This window comes from Xyrauchen texanus, chromosome 19 (genome assembly GCF_025860055.1).
Source record: "Xyrauchen texanus isolate HMW12.3.18 chromosome 19, RBS_HiC_50CHRs, whole genome shotgun sequence".
In the NCBI taxonomy this organism is placed as follows: domain Eukaryota; kingdom Metazoa; phylum Chordata; class Actinopteri; order Cypriniformes; family Catostomidae; genus Xyrauchen; species Xyrauchen texanus.
The window spans coordinates 42,920,848-42,941,177 of NC_068294.1; the positions used below are offsets into that span (position 1 = coordinate 42,920,848).

A 20,330-nucleotide genomic window follows, 5' to 3' on the forward strand; every position below is an offset into this window, starting at 1 on the left:
TCTCAACTTTTGCTTTATTTATAGTAGGACTCTAATAGGCTTATTTTTTGTTTTACGTTTCCCTTTGCATTCTTTTTTCTTGGTACAGGAAAACCTATGAGGCTACAAACAATGTTTTTCTTGCAGAATTGTATAATAATTTTTCAAAACTAATTTATGTTTTACATTGTTGTGAAATAATGATTTTTCGTTTTGCAATAATTTCATTGGTGGTTTAGTTTTGGTGACTGTGGTCTGTATATCCATGGCATGTTTCATTGAAGTATTTCATGACTGGATAATACTTTTTATTTAAACATTTAAAATGGAAACATATGAATACTTTAAGTTTTTAAGCAGTTTTTCTTCATGTTATATTATTAATTTGCTCTTGAGGAGTCAGTTGTGCTCTCTATCTTGCACAATAAGTCTGGAGAAAATAAAGCTAATTATTAATATTTTGCCATCCTCTCTGCGACACTTTTTTATTTACTGAATAAGTTTGTAAAGAGCTTTTTAAGTTCCGTCCAATGTGTTAAATGTGCTGCACTTCCAGACACCGAGTAAAGTGAAGAGAAAGTTTTCCTGTTGCTGTCCATGGTGCTGTACAGACAACTCTACTCTATATGTTCAATTTTATTTTATACATTTTTTATTAATGTATTTTTGTATAGTTGCTCTCTTTAACGTGATAATGATTGAATGAATGATTAAACTTCCGATATTTAATTATTTCTATGTTTTCAATATTTTCAGGAGTTATAAAATAATTTGAACGTTTCACTTTTATTTGAAAAAATCTTTGCATTATTTGGAAATACGTTTGTTTCTCTTGATAAAGAATTAGATATGAGGCTTTCTTAAGTAGATTTTGTAAAAACAATTTGAATATTTTTAGAGGTGAAAGACCGAAAAGGAGTGAAAATCCCACATTTTCAACTTTCTTTATGATTAATTTATTAAGCTGTTTTTTTTTCTTTATGATTTTGTCATTGACTAATACTTTTGATTGTTAGAAATTACAGTCAAGTGAATATTAAAAACAAGTTAAATACTACTTCAGTAAATTGCTCACTTAGTTTTCCTTTTTGTGGCCTGAATTATATATTTTTTTACGTCTATTTAATTTTCAATTTTCAAAGAAATTAATACATTTTATTTTATTTTTGTTAGGGATGATTTCTTAATGAGCATTTTCATTGAGTCAATGTTTCTTTTTGGTCACTTAAATTGTTTGGCGGAATTATTCCTCTTTCAAATCAGTCATTAAAGATTTGTGAACTCACGTCAGTAAACTACATAAAACTGTCCAGCATAATATTAGAGGAAATATCGTGGTTATTTTTCATATCGCTGTTCATAGTGTTGATCAGATCGTCTATCTGACTTGTTTGAGATTTTCCTCTTTATGTAAGACAATTCTGTATTCAATCGTGGCTTTTTGGATGTACATTACAAGAAATTATTGATCATTTTCTGCACTTCAAGCAATGACACGTTACAGCGGGTCCTTGATACTGTTAAATCATTTTTTGGCAATCATTCTTGTTCGATCCGAGTTACGTTCAAATACTGTCAAATAAATGTGTGTTATGCAGTTTCTTCATTTTACTCACTGTGTCGCTGTTCACCAGTAAAACCTTTGGATTTCATATTGGACTTTCCTCCACCCTCTTCATGACGTCATTGCAGGGTCTGTCCAGTACAGCTCGCCTCGTTATAGAAAACAGTCGATAGTGGCTCATTCTCTAATCATTTGCATTTGTCTCATATTCTACATTTAGTCTTAAATGTTAGTTCTACCTTTAGCATTCAGTCTTTTAAAACGTTGTTATTTTGGGGCTTTTTGTGGATTTAAAAAGCTTCGGGATTGCTTATGAGATGTTTGGCCTTTTGTTCTTCGTGCTTATGGCGCACAGCGCTTATGGAGACATGAGTTATTCTTTTCCGGAGGAGATGAAACGCGGATCTGTGATTGGAAATATAGCGATGGATCTCGGGCTTGATGTGAACAGACTATCATCTCGAAAGGCTCGAATTGCTACTGAAGGTAACAGAAAACGATACTCTGAAATTAATCTGAATACTGGAGAACTGATCGTAGCGGAGAGGATCGACAGAGAAAGTCTTTGTGGAAAGAAATCTTCATGCGTTATAAAACAGGAGCTCGTGCTGGAAAATCCTTTAGAGCTGCATCGCTTCATTCTCAACATTGAGGATATAAATGATAATTCACCAGAGTTCACAGATAGTGTTATTAAATTTGAAATACGGGAATCAGCAGTCAAAGGATCTCGTTATTTATTAGATGAGGCCCATGATGCGGATATTGGTGTGAATTCAGTGCAGTCATATACATTACAAAACAATGAACACTTTATTCTGAGTGTCCTTACGCGGACAAATGGAAGAAAATATGGAGAGCTGGTTCTTAATAAAGAGTTGGACCGTGAGCAACAAAAAGAGGTGACTTTAATTGTCTCTGCGGTTGATGGCGGGACTCCACCGAGATCAGGTACTGTAGCCATACACGTCACTGTACTGGATGCTAATGATAATGCTCCAGTCTTTAGTCAGGCCGTCTATAAAGTCAGTCTGCCTGAAAATTCTCCTGTAGATACTGTAGTGGTTACTGTGAGCGCTACTGATGCCGACGAGGGACAAAATGGAGAAGTGACATATGCTTTTGGGCATTTATCAGAAAGCTTGCGTGAATTATTTTTCTTGATGCAGTTTCTGGTGAGATTAAATTAACAGGACTCATTGATTATGAGGAGGAGAGTTCAATCGAACTGCCTATTCAAGCAAAAGATGGTCAAGGATTAGCGAGTCATTCAACTGTATTGATTGATGTTATTGATGTCAATGATAACGCCCCTGTCATTACGATTAATTCCATGAATACCCCAATTCCCGAGAACGCGTCACCCGGTACAGAGGTTGGCATCATTAATGTGCAGGACAGAGACTCTGAGAATAACGGACAGGTGCGCTGCTCCATTCAGCAAAACGTCCCATTTAAACTCGTCCCTTCAATCAAAAATTACTATTCTCTGGTGACCACAGGTGAATTAGACCGCGAGCTGGTGTCTGATTATAACATCACAATTACTGCTACTGATGAGGGCTCTCCACCTTTATCTTCCACTAAGAATATTCACTTCACTGTAGCGGACGTGAATGATAACCCACCTGTATTTGAGGAGCAGAATTACAGAGCTAATGTGCAAGAAAATAACAAACCGGGCTCCTCTATTTGTTCAGTATCAGCTACAGACCCGGACTGGAGACAGAATGGCACTGTAGTTTATTCTCTGTTGCCCTCTGATGTCAATGGCGCACCGGTGTCCTCCTTTTTATCCATTAACGGAGACACCGGGGTCCTTCATGCCGTGAGGTCGTTTGATTACGAGCAGTTGAGAAGTTTCAAAGTGCTCGTGTTAGCCAGAGACAACGGGTCTCCTCCTCTGAGCAGTAACGTGACCGTGAGTGTCTTCATAAAGGATGAGAATGATAACTCCCCTCAGATATTATACCCCTCTCCGGAAGGGAACTCCTTGATGACCGAGATGGTCCCCAAAGCTGCGCAGGCGGGCTCCCTGGTCTCCAAGGTGATCGCCGTGGACGCGGATTCTGGACAGAACGCGTGGCTCTCGTATCACATTATTAAAGCGACTGATCCGGGACTTTTCACTATCGGTGTCCACAGCGGAGAGATCAGGACGCAGCGGGACATTTCTGAATCTGACAGCATGAAACAGAACCTGATTGTCTCCGTGAGAGATAACGGACAGTCCTCTCTCTCAGCCACGTGCGCATTGTATTTACTGATATCAGATAACTTGGCTGAAGTTCCAGAACTGAAAGACATGTCTCATGACGAGAGCAGCTCCAAACTGACGTTTTATTTGATCATCGCGCTGGTGTCCGTTTCCACTTTCTTCCTCACCTTCATCATCATCATCCTGGCCGTGAGGTTTTGTCGCAGGAGAAAGCCCAGACTGTTGTTTGATGGAGCTGTAGCCATTCCCAGCGCGTATCTCCCTCCAAATTACGCAGACGTGGAGGGCGCGGGAACTCTCCGCAGCACTTACAATTATGACGCATATCTGACCACGGGCTCGCGCACTAGTGACTTCAAGTTCATCAGATCTTATAATGAGGGCACGCTGACCTCTGACCTGACTCTGAAAAAGACTCAGACTTCCGTGGATGATCTTGAAGGGCTTGAGGCAGAAATGAGTGATTCGTTCCAGGTAAGTGTAATTATTTATTTCTGTTTGCATCGTTGTTATTTTTTTCTCGAACCATCGGCATACATTTTAAATAAACGCTTTTCTTTTTATATGACTGTATTTGACCCCGCATTAACCCGTTTAATCATTAAATTTCCCAAGCTGAGTGGGCACAAGTATTTTACTCCTGGATAGTCCAATGAAAGAAACTACGTCTTAAAAAAATCAATTGTAGCCGGTGGAAAAATACATGTTATTGTGATACAGTCATTTTTCTCAGTTGCTCAAAAGGACTCAATAGAATATTTCAAAAAATAAAGTGGCATAATTTAATTTAATGTTTTACTAGTAAGCAATGGTACGTGGAAAGGGAACGACACACTTTTTATTTTTATTTTTTACTTTGTTTTTTTTTTATTGTAACAATACTTTGAAATCTGCAGTGTTGTGACGGGAGTCAATCAGCCGATTCAATATTGGGTCTCTGTATTTCCCCGCCGGTCAAAATTGTGATCACGTACCTGTTTACTTGTCCTGTGAACATGATTTATATGATGCTGAGTAATTTATTATTAAGTCAATAACAGACCCTTTAAACATTATAGGTACAACATATGGTAATTCTAAGTGTACCATGACAGGTTTTATTTTCTTTCTTTTTAGTTTTTTGACAAAGACAAAATCTTTACAGGTGCTTAGTGTAATAAAATGGATCTTGTCATGTGAGTATCTGTGCCACTCATATAAAAATGTCCACATGAAATCAAGACAGTCTGCACTGTCATTTACAGTTGACAAACTCTTTGTAATGTGTGTGTTGTTTGGCTTGTTTTCTAGGTGAGGAAAATATTGCTCATTAAATGCTTTCTTGAACAAGAAAAGAAATGACTTTTTTTTTGTGGCTACATTCTTAATAGTTGCAACTACAGAAAATAAATTTGCATGCGTTATTTTTACGACTTTTGTCATCCTTCATTCATTGCCCATAAGTATTCGACTTTTGAGGGGGTTTTATTTGTTTTTGTTTTTATATTCATGTCTTTAAAGTTTTTTCCATCACTAGTTGATCATTTCTCCTATAAGAGATTTATTCAGAGAACTTGTCAGTTTGGCTCTAAATACAAAGACAAAGAAACTTCTCGGCCTGTCAAGTAGTTTATTCTTCAGTTTGGTAGTTATACACTTTTTCCTTGTGACATTATCAACTGTTTTAAGTCTTTCCCTAGTAAAAAGCAAAATACCCTGATATTTCATATTCATTTTTGAACATTAGTTTGCTTTTATCAAATCAGCTGTGCTCTCTGTTAGCTCATTATTTCTGTGGCAAAGTTATTGATGATTGATGTGATTTATAAGTGCGATTATTTTTGTTTTCAAACCAAATATTCATTTTTCTTAGTAAAGAAACAACCTTATTAGTGGTTTCTTGAAAACAAAATATATATTTGTGCATTAAAACTTGCATTAGTTGTCGATTACATCTATTTACATTTATGTGTGTGTGTGTGTGTGTGTGTGTGTGTGTGTGTATATAAATAAATATATATATTGTCCAGTCTTACAATATTTTGTTATGTTTAGTTCATCGCCTGTTGGTATTTGTCTCTTGAGTTTATTCTTGCTCTTTAAATTAAGGGTTTATTTTTTCATCACTGGCTGATAGTTTTACTTAAAGATCTTTACAGGAATTTTGTCAAGTGGGTCTAAATACAAACAAAACTGAACTTGTCTCACCCTGTGAAGGACCTTACTCGTTTAGTTTAATAACATCCATTTATAAATATATATATATATAAATTACCAATTGTTTAAAGTCTTTTGTAAACAAGAGAACTTAATTTTAATATAATTTATGAAGATTAGTTTACGTTTCGATATCGAGTCAGCATTGCTCTCTCTGGCATTGACTCAAGTTAATAATATATTAATATTAATTTACGGTTTATTTGATTGATATGTGGAGCATAGATGATTTTAGTTTGTTTTCTCCTTTCATCGATGAATCATTTCAACTGAATTCAGTTGTAAATCATTGTGGATGTTTATGAAAGTGAATTTCCACTGTCAATGATTTTGAAGGGCTTGATGCAGAAAGTAGTGATTTGTTTAATGTATGATTACTGATTTCTCTCTGGTTTGCACTGCACTTAGTTATAGTGACCCTTTATGTTATACATCACTTTTCCCCTTTGAATTCAAACAAACGGCATTCTCATGTAATTGGATTGTTTCTCTTGTGGAAGAATAAGGTGTGTGTGTGTGTGTGTGTGTGTGTGTGTGTGTGTGTTTGTGTCAAGTTGCTGTCCATGGTTCTGCAACAGCAATGTTTCGAGCTGTTTGTGTTTGGCTTTCATGTTGTACTTCTCTGGCCTTTATAGGAATACTACAAAGCTTTATTCTTACTCATGTCCGACCTTATGATAAGTTTAGCCTTTAACTACCCTTGACATTATAATGTCTTTACATGTACAAAATACTTATTTATTCCACGTTCAGCTCAATTCTTACAGAGAATTACATGTTATGCAGTTACTCACTTGAACTCTTAGTGTCGCTGTTCACCTGCAATATCATTGGCAATAACACATTACTTCTCTCCACCCTGTTGATGACGTCATATACGGGGCTTTCAGCTCGTTTCATTGTTGAAATCGTCGACACGGGCGGAATAACGAATCCTCCTCATTTCTGTATCACGTTGTGGATTTAGTCTTACAATTACATTTTCTATTGCATGTTGTTTGTTTGTGCATATTTCCAGAATGGATGTCCAAAGATTCTGGTTTGCTGGTCAGATGTTTTGCCTTTTGTTCTTCGTGCTTATGGCGCACAGCGCTTATGGAGACGTGAGTTATTCTTTTCCGGAGGAGATGAAACGCGGATCTGTGATTGGAAATATAGCGATGGATCTCGGGCTTGATGTGAACAGACTATCATCTCGAAAGGCTCGTATTGATACTGAAGGTAACAGAAAACGATATTGTGACATTAATCTGAATACTGGAGAACTGATCGTAGCGGAGAGGATCGACAGGGAGGAGATTTGTAATGAGGGGCTTTCATGTTCTCTTAATTTCGAATTGGTTCTAGAACACCCTCTGGAAATGCATCGTGTTACATTACAAATTCAAGATATTAACGATAACACACCGACATTTCCTAAAGACGAAATAAAGCTCGAAATAAGTGAGAGTGCTGTTAAAGGTGCTCGGTTTCGCGTGAATGAGGCCCATGATGCGGACATAGGAAAGAATGGCGTACAAAGATATTCGATAGAAAAGAACGACCATTTTATTTTATCTGTAAACACAAAGGCGGACGGGGGTAAAAATATTGAGTTAATGCTGGAGAAAGAGTTGGACCGTGAGCAGCAAAAAGAGGTGAGTTTAATTGTCACTGCGGTTGATGGCGGGACTCCACCGAGATCAGGTACTGTAGCCATACACGTCACTGTACTGGATGCTAATGATAATGCTCCAGTCTTTAGTCAGGCCGTCTATAAAGTCAGTCTGCCTGAAAATTCTCCTGTAGATACTGTAGTGGTTACTGTGAGCGCTACTGATGCTGACGAGGGACAAAATGGAAAAGTGACTTACGAGTTCAGCCGTATCTCTAAAATTGCAAAAGAGTTATTTGATCTAGATCAAAATAGTGGAGAGATTAACGTTAAAGGCCCTATTGATTTCGAGCAGGCGTTACGGTATGAAATGATTGTTGAGGGAAAGGATGAATCTGGGCTTTCTACGGACACCAAAGTAATAATAGAAATTGCAGATGTTAATGACAATGACCCTATTATAGTAATTAAGTCGTTGAACAGCCCCGTGCCCGAGAATGCGTCACCCGGTACAGAGGTTGGCATCATTAATGTGCAGGACAGAGACTCTGAGAATAACGGACAGGTGCGCTGCTCCATTCAGCAAAACGTCCCATTTAAACTCGTCCCTTCAATCAAAAATTACTATTCTCTGGTGACCACAGGTGAATTAGACCGCGAGCTGGTGTCTGATTATAACATCACAATTACTGCTACTGATGAGGGCTCTCCACCTTTATCTTCCACTAAGAATATTCACTTCAATGTAGCTGACGTGAATGATAACCCACCTGTATTTGAGGAGCAGAATTACAGAGCTAATGTGCAAGAAAATAACAAACCGGGCTCCTCTATTTGTTCAGTATCAGCTACAGACCCGGACTGGAGACAGAATGGCACTGTAGTTTATTCTCTGTTGCCCTCTGATGTCAATGGCGCACCGGTGTCCTCCTTTTTATCCATTAACGGAGACACCGGGGTCCTTCATGCCGTGAGGTCGTTTGATTACGAGCAGTTGAGAAGTTTCAAAGTGCTCGTGTTAGCCAGAGACAACGGGTCTCCTCCTCTGAGCAGTAACGTGACCGTGAGTGTCTTCATAACGGATGAGAATGACAACTCCCCTCAGATATTATACCCTCTCCGGAAGGGAACTCCTTGATGACCGAGATGGTCCCCAAAGCTGCGCAGGCGGGCTCCCTGGTCTCCAAGGTGATCGCCGTGGACGCGGATTCTGGACAGAACGCGTGGCTCTCGTATCACATTATTAAAGCGACTGATCCGGGACTTTTCACTATCGGTGTCCACAGCGGAGAGATCAGGACGCAGCGGGACATTTCTGAATCTGACAGCATGAAACAGAACCTGATTGTCTCCGTGAGAGATAACGGACAGTCCTCTCTCTCAGCCACGTGCGCATTGTATTTACTGATATCAGATAACTTGGCTGAAGTTCCAGAACTGAAAGACATGTCTCATGACGAGAGCAGCTCCAAACTGACGTTTTATTTGATCATCGCGCTGGTGTCCGTTTCCACTTTCTTCCTCACCTTCATCATCATCATCCTGGCCGTGAGGTTTTGTCGCAGGAGAAAGCCCAGACTGTTGTTTGATGGAGCTGTAGCCATTCCCAGCGCGTATCTCCCTCCAAATTACGCAGACGTGGAGGGCGCGGGAACTCTCCGCAGCACTTACAATTATGACGCATATCTGACCACGGGCTCGCGCACTAGTGACTTCAAGTTCATCAGATCTTATAATGAGGGCACGCTGACCTCTGACCTGACTCTGAAAAAGACTCCGTCCTCTGTGGATGATCTTGAAGGGCTTGAGGCAGAAATTGGTGATTCGTTTCAGGTAGGATTGATGATTCTCAACTTTTGCTTTATTTATAGTAGGACTCTAATAGGCTTATTTTTTGTTTTACGTTTCCCTTTGCATTCTTTTTTTCTTGGTACAGGAAAACCTATGAGGCTACAAACAATGTTTTTCTTGCAGAATTGTATAATAATTTTTCAAAACTAATTTATGTTTTACATTGTTGTGAAATAATGATTTTTCGTTTTGCAATAATTTCATTGGTGGTTTAGTTTTGGTGACTGTGGTCTGTATATCCATGGCATGTTTCATTGAAGTATTTCATGACTGGATAATACTTTTTATTTAAACATTTAAAATGGAAACATATGAATACTTTAAGTTTTTAAGCAGTTTTTCTTCATGTTATATTATTAATTTGCTCTTGAGGAGTCAGTTGTGCTCTCTATCTTGCACAATAAGTCTGGAGAAAATAAAGCTAATTATTAATATTTTGCCATCCTCTGTGCGACACTTTTTTATTTACTGAATAAGTTTGTAAAGAGCTTTTTAAGTTCCGTCCAATGTGTTAAATGTGCTACACTTCCAGACACCGAGTAAAGTGAAGAGAAAGTTTTCCTGTTGCTGTCCATGGTGCTGTACAGACAACTCTACTCTATATGTTCAATTTTATTTTATACATTTTTTATTAATGTATTTTTGTATAGTTGCTCTCTTTAACGTGATAATGATTGAATGAATGATTAAACTTCCGACATTTAATTATTTCTATGTTTTCAATATTTTCAGGAGTTATAAAATAATTTGAACGTTTCACTTTTATTTGAAAAAATCTTTGCATTATTTGGAAATAAGTTTGTTTCTCTTGATAAAGAATTAGATATGAGGCTTTCTTAAGTAGATTTTGTAAAAACAATTTGAATATTTTTAGAGGTGAAAGACCGAAAAGGAGTGAAAATCCCACATTTTCAACTTTCTTTATGATTAATTTATTAAGCTGTTTTTTTTTCTTTATGATTTTGTCATTGACTAATACTTTTGATTGTTAGAAATTACAGTCAAGTGAATATTAAAAACAAGTTAAATACTACTTCAGTAAATTGCTCACTTAGTTTTTCCTTTTTGTGGCCTGAATTATATATTTTTTTACGTCTATTTAATTTTCAATTTTCAAAGAAATTAATACATTTTATTTTATTTTTGTTAGGGATGATTTCTTAATGAGCATTTTCATTGAGTCAATGTTTCTTTTTGGTCACTTAAATTGTTTGGCGGAATTATTCCTCTTTCAAATCAGTCATTAAAGATTTGTGAACTCACGTCAGTAAACTACATAAAACTGTCCAGCATAATATTAGAGGAAATATCGTGGTTATTTTTCATATCGCTGTTCAGAGTGTTGATCAGATCGTCTATCTGACTTGTTTGAGATTTTCCTCTTTATGTAAGACAATTCTGTATTCAATCGTGGCTTTTTGGATGTACATTACAAGAAGTTATTGATCATTTTCTGCACTTCAAGCAATGACACGTTACAGCGGGTCCTTGATACTGTTAAATCATTTTTTGGCAATCATTCTTGTTCGATCCGAGTTACGTTCAAATACTGTCAAATAAATGTGTGTTATGCAGTTTCTTCATTTTACTCACTGTGTCGCTGTTCACCAGTAAAACCTTTGGATTTCATATTGGACTTTCCTCCACCCTCTTCATGACGTCATTGCAGGGTCTGTCCAGTACAGCTCGCCTCGTTATAGAAAACAGTCGATAGTGGCTCATTCTCTAATCATTTGCATTTGTCTCATATTCTACATTTAGTCTTAAATGTTAGTTCTACCTTTAGCATTCAGTCTTTTAAAACGTTGTTATTTTGGGGCTTTTTGTGGATTTAAAAAGCTTCGGGATTGCTTATGAGATGTTTGGCCTTTTGTTCTTCGTGCTTATGGCGCACAGCGCTTATGGAGACGTGAGTTATTCTTTTCCGGAGGAGATGAAACGCGGATCTGTGATTGGAAATATAGCGAAGGATCTCGGGCTGGATGTGAACAGACTATCATCTCGAAAGGCTCGAATTGCTACTGAAGGTAACAGAAAACGATATTGTGATATTAATCTGAATACTGGAGAACTGATCGTAGCGGAGAGGATCGACAGAGAAAGTCTTTGTGGAAAGAAATCTTCATGCGTTATAAAACAGGAGCTCGTGCTGGAAAATCCTTTAGAGCTGCATCGCTTCATTCTCAACATTGAGGATATAAATGATAATTCACCAGAGTTCACAGATAGTGTTATTAATTTTGAAATACGGGAATCAGCAGTCAAAGGATCTCGTTATTTATTAGATGAGGCCCATGATGCGGATATTGGTGTGAATTCAGTGCAGTCATATACATTACAAAACAATGAACACTTTATTCTGAGTGTCCTTACGCGGACAAATGGAAGAAAATATGGAGAGCTCGTTTTGAATAAAGAGTTGGACCGTGAGCAACAAAAAGAGGTGACTTTAATTGTCACTGCGGTTGATGGCGGGACTCCACCGAGATCAGGTACTGTAGCCATACACGTCACTGTACTGGATGCTAATGATAATGCTCCAGTCTTTAGTCAGGCCGTCTATAAAGTCAGTCTGCCTGAAAATTCTCCTGTAGATACTGTAGTGGTTACTGTGAGCGCTACTGATGCCGACGAGGGACAAAATGGAGAAGTGACATATGCTTTTGGGCATTTATCAGAAAGCTTGCGTGAATTATTTTTTCTTGATGCAGTTTCTGGTGAGATTAAATTAACAGGACTCATTGATTATGAGGAGGAGAGTTCAATCGAACTGCCTATTCAAGCTAAAGATGGTCAAGGATTAGCGAGTCATTCAACTGTATTGATTGATGTTATTGATGTCAATGATAACGCCCCTGTCATTACGATTAATTCCATGAATACCCCAATTCCCGAGAACGCGTCACCCGGTACAGAGGTTGGCATCATTAATGTGCAGGACAGAGACTCTGAGAATAACGGACAGGTGCGCTGCTCCATTCAGCAAAACGTCCCATTTAAACTCGTCCCTTCAATCAAAAATTACTATTCTCTGGTGACCACAGGTGAATTAGACCGCGAGCTGGTGTCTGATTATAACATCACAATTACTGCTACTGATGAGGGCTCTCCACCTTTATCTTCCACTAAGAATATTCACTTCACTGTAGCTGACGTGAATGATAACCCACCTGTATTTGAGGAGCAGAATTACAGAGCTAATGTGCAAGAAAATAACAAACCGGGCTCCTCTATTTGTTCAGTATCAGCTACAGACCCGGACTGGAGACAGAATGGCACTGTAGTTTATTCTCTGTTGCCCTCTGATGTCAATGGCGCACCGGTGTCCTCCTTTTTATCCATTAACGGAGACACCGGGGTCCTTCATGCCGTGAGGTCGTTTGATTTTGAGCAGATGAGAAGTTTCAAAGTGCTCGTGTTAGCCAGAGACAACGGGTCTCCTCCTCTGAGCAGTAACGTGACCGTGAGTGTCTTCATAACGGATGAGAATGACAACTCCCCTCAGATATTATACCCCTCACCGGAAGGGAACTCCTTGATGACCGAGATGGTCCCCAAAGCTGCGCAGGCGGGCTCCCTGGTCTCCAAGGTGATCGCCGTGGACGCGGATTCTGGACAGAACGCGTGGCTCTCGTATCACATTATTAAAGCGACTGATCCGGGACTTTTCAATATCGGTGTCCACAGCGGAGAGATCAGGACGCAGCGGGACATTTCTGAATCTGACAGCATGAAACAGAACCTGATTGTCTCCGTGAGAGATAACGGACAGTCCTCTCTCTCAGCCACGTGCGCATTGTATTTACTGATATCAGATAACTTGGCTGAAGTTCCAGAACTGAAAGACATGTCTCATGACGAGAGCAGCTCCAAACTGACGTTTTATTTGATCATCGCGCTGGTGTCCGTTTCCACTTTCTTCCTCACCTTCATTATCATCATCCTGGCCATGAGGTTTTGTCTCAGGAGAAAGCCCAGACTGTTGTTTGATGGAGCTGTAGCCATTCCCAGCGCGTATCTCCCTCCAAATTACGCAGACGTGGAGGGCGCGGGAACTCTCCGCAGCACTTACAATTATGACGCATATCTGACCACGGGCTCGCGCACTAGTGACTTCAAGTTTATCAGATCTTATGAGGGCACGCTGACCTCTGACCTGACTCTGAAAAAGACTCCGTCCTCTGTGGATGATCTTGAAGGACTTGATACGGAAATTGGTGATTCGTTCCAGGTAGGACTCAAGAAATCTTTATTTTTGTAATATTTTATGGTTTGGACCTAAATGCATATGTATATACAAAATGTTCTGCTTTGTTGACAACTGGCATGATTGTTTAAAGTAAAGTAAAATAGCCATGTTCATTGAAGTGCCTTGTTGTAAACAGCAGTGTTTGAATGAGGCCGGTTCTCACCTGTATGCCATACTGGTATTGATTGGAAATGTAATCATAGTGCAGCACATTCCATCAACAAAATAATTTGTCCTGTATCTCACACTAGACAAGTACTGTAATAGTTTGTATTTAATCTTGTTCTGGCCAATAAGCATTCAATCAGATATGAATGGACCGTCTGACTAACATGCACTGTAAACACAAATAAGAATGAGCAGAATTAAAAGAATTTGAGTTAATCAGTTACATCAAATTTTTAAGTTAATGCATTTCTTTTTTTTATATCTATCCCTTATTTCATCTGTTGTTGATTGTTCAATTGGAACCAACTTAGTCTCAGATCATGCTCTGGTGAGTTTTGAGGTGTTGCCAAATATGGAGAAAGACAATCATATAGTTGCACTCTTATGTAAAAGGCTGAAATAAATGTTTATATGGAGACCAACTGGTCCTCAGTATCCTCTGTGAGCATGGCTTGGGAGGTCCTTAAGGCGGCTCTTAGTTGTCGGATGATACAGCATGCATTCATCCAAGAATCCAAAGCACGAGAACTCATGGAGTTGAAAGGGAATATTAAAAGTACTGATGCAGAGCTGGAGCACCGAATGTCCTCTGATGGCCATTCGGTGCTCCAGCTGATTGAAATACAGATATAATAGTATTTTGTCATGGAAGTTGGAATTTTGGCTGTTTAGGGCAGGACAGACATACTTTGAGTTGGGGCAAAGCAGGAAAACTTTTGCCTACACATGTAAAACAGATGCTGATGAGGGAAAACAATGGAGAAGTTACTTATGCATTAAGTCATTTGTCCCAAAAGGTCCTGCAGTTATTTGTACTCATTGCAATGTCTGGTCAGATTAAACTAATAGGGCTTATTGATTATGAAGAAGAGAGTTCAATTGAACTGCTGATTCAATCTTAAGATGGTCATGGGTTGGCCATTTATTCCACAGTGTAATAGATATTCTTGATGTCAATGATAACGGCCCTATAATAACACTGAAATCTTTGAATTGCCCGTTCCCGATAATGCGTCACCCGGTACAGAGGTTGGCATCATTTATGTGCAGGACAGAGACTCTGAGAATAACAGACAGGTGCGCTGCTCAATTCAGCAGAACGTCCCATTTAAACTCGTACCTTCAATCAAAAATGACATAACTGGAGACAAAATAGTGGGGTGTAACTTAACTTCTCTGGTTAGTTTGATAGAAAGGCTTTGCAATGGCGAAATAGGGGCAATAACTTCCTGTTCAATACAAAACCAGCGAGTGGCTCTCTCAGGTGTAAGCCAATGACCAATTATCCAAATGTCTGAGACCGAATAAATAATAATAAAACAAAATCTTAGGTAGGCCTAGCTCACCTTTGTCAATCGGCCTATGCAGCTTACTGAAATGTAATCTGGGATGTTTACCATTCTAAATGAAGGACTTCACTATGCTATCAAATTGCTTGAAATAAGAGAGAGGAACATCTATAGAGAGAGACTGTAGCAGGAAGTTGAATTTTGGAATACAATTCATTTCAATAACATTAAACTTCCCAATCATAGATAAACGTAATGAAGACCACCTGCACACATTTTTTTAAAACCTTTTTATTAAAGTCAAAATTAACTTTATTAGCTGGGAATAAAATACCCAAATACTTAATTCTCTGTTTTGGCCACTGAAAGGTGCCCAGCTGAAAAGCCATTACCGGGCAGTATGCTTTCAGAGCCAAAGCTTTGGATTTAGACCAATTACCTCTGCATACAGAGAATTTATAAAAGGAATTAATAATTCTGTGGGGGCAAGGCATAGACCTAGTATCTGCGTAAAACAAAAGCTTATGCGCCATTCCTCCTGCCACCCCCCCTTGAAAATCTTCTTCCTTTCTTATCGCAGTTGCTAATGGTTCCAGGTCAAGACAGAACAATAATGGGGAAAGAGGTCAACCCTGCCGGGTGCCCCTATCCGGAGTAAAATATTCTGAAATTAATCAATTTGTTTGTGCCACCGCTACCAGTTGTCTATGAAGTAACTTAATCCATCCAATAAAAGTATTCCCGAACCTGTATATTTCCAAAATCTTAAAAAGATAATCCCGTTCTACCATATCAAATGTCTTTTCGTCATCAAGTGAGATGGCCGTGAGCGGAGTCTGATCATTTGCCACTGACTACATCATATCGATGAAAAGCCTAATGTTATCAGAGGAGCTGCAGCTCGAATTAACCCCACCTGGTCTATATGTATAAGAGATGTCATAACTTAATCAGGCGGCTAAAATTTTTGACAATATTTTTACGTCTGGCTTGATCAGGGATATTGGACGGTAACTCTTACGCTCACTTGGATCTTTGTCCTTTTTCAGAATCAGATTGATCAGGGCTTGTGTCATGTCTTGTATAATCAGGCCAGGAACACATTGTGTCATGTCTTGTATAATCAGGCCAGGAACACACTGAATAAGGAAATCAGAGTGGCTAAAAGAAGCTACTCTGAGAAGCTGAAAAGCAAGTTTTCAGCTAATGACCCTGCATCAGTGTGGAGTGGCCTGAAACAACTTACTAATTACAGGACTCCTACTCCCAACCCTGTGGCGGACCAACGACTGGCTGACGACCTGAAAGGCCCGATTTCACACCCCACATGCACTCGGACCTTCAGTTCACACAACCATTAACACCTCCTGCAACCCCCCTCCTCCCCCCTCCTGCTACACTACCTGCACTCAAGATCTGTGAGGACGATGTGTGTTGTGTCTTTCGGAAGCAAAGGTCAAGGAAGGCTCCAGGACCAGATGGCATCTCACCAGCGTGCCTTCGTTCCTGTGCTAACCAACTTGCCCCCATCTTCACCCAGATCTTCAGTAGATCACTGGAGCAGTGTGAAGTCCCATGCTGCTTCAAACGCTCCGTTATTATCCCCGTCCCTAAGAAACCTAAAATCACAGGACTTAATGACTACAGACCTGTCGCCTTGACATCTGTGGTCATGAAGTCATTTGAGAGACTGGTGTTGGCCCACCTGAAGGACATCACTGGACCCTTTCTGGACCCCCTTCAATTTGCTTATCGAGCAAACAGGTCTGTGGATGATGCAGTCAACATGGGCTTGCATCACGTCCTGCAACATCTGGACAGACCGGGGACATACGTAAGGATCCTTTTTGTGGACTTCAGCTCGGCTTTCAACACAATCATACCAGATATACTCCGGACTAAGTTAAACCAACTCTCTGTTCCCACCTCTACCTGTCAGTGGATTACCAGCTGTCTGATTCACTTTCACCACCTGTACCATCAGCACTGGTGCCCCCCAGGGATGTGTGCTCTCCCCACTACTCTTCTTCCTGTACACCAATGACTGCACCACCAAGGACCCCTCTGTCAGGCTCCTGAAGTTTGCAGACGACACCACTGTCATCGGCCTCATCCGAGATGATGACGAGTCTGCATATAGAAAGGAGGTTGAACGGCTGGCTTTCTGGTGCAGTCAAAACAACCTGGAGCTGAACACGCTCAAAACAGTGGAGATGATTGTGGACTTTAGGAGGAACACCCCAACGTTGTCCCCCCTCACCATTCTAAACTGCACTGTGGCAGCAGTGGAGTCATTCAGGTTCCTGGGCACTACCATCTCAAAGGACCTGAAGTGGGAGATACACATCGACTCCATTGTGAAAAAGGCCCAGCAGAGGTTGTACTTCCTTCGCCAGCTGAGGAAGTTCAACCTGCCACCAGTGCTGCTGAAACAGTTCTACTCAGCAGTCATTGAGTCTGTCCTCTGCACTTCAGTAACTGTCTGGTTTGGTGCAGCTACGAAATCAGACATCAGAAGACTACAAAGGACAGTTCGGTCTGCTGAGAGGATTATTGGTTGCCCCCTGCCCCCTTCAAGAACTATACACTTCCAGAGTGAGGAAAAAGGCTGGTAAAATCACTCTGGACCCCACTCACCCTGCCCACTACCTTTTTGAACTGTTGCCTTCTGGCCGGCGCTTCAGAGCTCTGAGCACCAGAACCGTCAGACACAGGAACAGTTTTTTCCCTCAGGCCATCCATCTAATGAACAATTAAATTGCCCCATTGAACAATAATTATGTGCAATACACAGTTTAATTTTAATTTTAATTTTAATTTATATTTTCCAACATATCCACTTCTGCCATTACTTACATTGCTCTGTACATAATATACAGTTTTTTGTTCTTTATATAACAGATTGTATTAGATTTGCACTATGTGTGCCAGCAGGGGTGCCAGCAGCATGCCACATCCATTCAAGATCTATAGAAAAGCCCTTATCATCAGCTTTAGGTGTGTAAATATTAGCCAAAGTTAAACGTTGCCCCTGAATTTCTGCTAAAACAATAATGACTCTTCCTAATTTATCTTTAATCTGTTTGAGACATTTGAATTGTAGATGTTTACTTATCAGTGTAATGACTCCCCTGCTCTTACTTGAGCCAGCACTAAAGAAAACATGTCCACCCCATATCTTCCCAAATTGTTCAGCTTCCTGCAAGGAAAGATGCATTTCTTGACGAAACACTATATCGTATGTCTTACGTTTAAGAATAAAAATAAATTTCCTTCTTTTTATGGTGTGTCCCAACCCATTCACATTCCACGTGCAGAAAGACAATCCACTCATAGTAACATTTGACTTTTTTACATATAAAAAAAAAGAGTGTGTCTCATCTAATAATATAAAATAGATTAGCCCCGCACATGACAGCTCCAACCGTCTAAACTCAAACAGTCCATATACGCTTACAAGAGCCCCGCGACAACTTTGCCATCAGATTGCTCAAGTCCGGTGTTTCTATACAAATTTTGTAAACAAAATCCAGCCAATAGGTGGAATAAACACAAAGAATGTGTAGATTCATCCACATAACTGTCCTGAGGGTGTGTTCTTCCACAAAACAAACTCCAACCACTAGCGAACCAGCACAAATAAATCAATAATAAATAAATAAATGAAAATAAAAATACAAATTTAAAATGGAAAAATAAATAAAATAAAATAAATAAATAATAATGGCCGTTCAGTTTCTCGGACAGTCAAAGAATGTTCAGTGAGCCGACACATTCGACTTCTACATGAGTGCAAGAAATACTCCACAAAACAAACTCAAACCAAAAGGACGCATAATATGGGATCAAAATCCAGTCAAAAGTATTGCGGTCACGAACCCAATAATAATAAGCGTGAATCAACAAAATAATAAGCGCAGATAAAAAAAATTATAAGAGCAAAAATAAATAAAAAGCATAGATCAAAATAATAAGCGCAGATTACAAAATAAGCATGAATCAAAAATATATAAATATTTAAATTATGCAAAAAATAAATAAATAAATAAACAGTCATCAGAATTGCAAACAAAATCATGCTTTCCTTGGTTATATTACATGTTTTGTGCTCTCTGACAATTTTGCTCATATCTTAATTTTTTATACTCTCATGCTGTATTTTTATTGCTTTTGTTTCCAAGTTCTGCACTTTGTTTTCCAAAACTTGTGAGTAGACTTTAATGTAAATCAGGGGGCGTTTTGCGTCCCTATTGGTCCACTAGTTCTTGATTGACAGTTCCTCCTCTAGCCAATCAATGACGTCACTCCAGTGCAACTCCGACAGCTGCTGCTCAATATTGTATTATTTGTGGTTAATAGATACGCTGCTTGTGTCTGTTTTGAGTATTTTCTGCAGCTCTAGGAATCAATATGTTGTCCGAGTAGACCATTATCATAGTCCGTTAACACATGTATCGAGTCACCTGAATTTAGTTTGCAGAGTCTTTAGTTTATGCATTATTTAAGACTTCCTTGTTTGAATGTTATTCATTGCATATGTAAAAAAATAAAAATAAGGCTGGGTTAGTGTGGATATTTGATGCATGTTTTTACTAGCTGTACCAATGTAGTGGCGAGTTTAGATCCAAATTCTTCAAAACCCAACAGAAGTCTCCTCAATGGATTACTAAACCAGAACCTTGTGAGCTCGCTCGATTTTCAGCTTATGACCTGTTATGTCAATTAGACTCAGAAATAGCCCATCCAGGAATTTCACAATATCCCCACCTTCTTCATCCTTAGAAATTCCAACAATTCGGATGTTATTCTGCTGGTTATGATTCTCCAAGTCTTCCAACTTCTCCCAGACACATTCCAAATCCACCTTGGTCACTAGCGGATTAGAAGCTAATTCCTTCTCTGATGACTCCAGATAATCAATCTGTTTCTCGGCATCCCTCACTCTTGTAACCACCTCAGTAAATTTTGTCTCTATGGCAGTGATCGATCGACGTATATCAGCAAGATCCTCCAAGTCAGCAACGACCTTTGTCAGCACTGCCGACACCAAATTCTCGCCGAATTTCCTTCACTTTTACAGACAAATCTGCTCACCGGCCTTGTCAGCGGCATCAGCTTGAGTACATAAGTGTCTTTTCATGTGTCCAGAGCCCGAGGAATTTTAATTCTTTGACATATTGCCTTCCTAGAACAGTTAAGGATCAGGGAGCATCGAATCTCAC

At 39.3% G+C, this 20,330-nt stretch overlaps 2 protein-coding genes and 1 pseudogene across 2 annotated transcripts; 2 read left to right on the forward strand and 1 right to left on the reverse strand.

The window, feature by feature from the left end:
- LOC127659767 (protocadherin gamma-A2-like) overlaps positions 1-20,330 on the reverse strand; it is a 138,840-nt pseudogene that overhangs the window by 58,977 nt on the left and 59,533 nt on the right.
- On the forward strand, positions 1,710-9,499 carry LOC127660002 (uncharacterized). Its single transcript, XM_052150036.1, is given in 5 exon segments — positions 1,710-2,698; positions 2,701-4,235; positions 6,887-8,666; positions 8,669-9,384; positions 9,488-9,499. Coding segments are annotated over 5 exon segments (4,881 nt in total). The 5' UTR covers positions 1,710-1,860.
- Positions 11,145-13,663, forward strand: LOC127659515 (protocadherin beta-15-like). The gene has a single exon (XM_052149373.1). It carries the CDS (start codon positions 11,261-11,263, stop codon positions 13,661-13,663), a length of 2,403 nt encoding a protein of 800 aa, XP_052005333.1. The 5' UTR covers positions 11,145-11,260.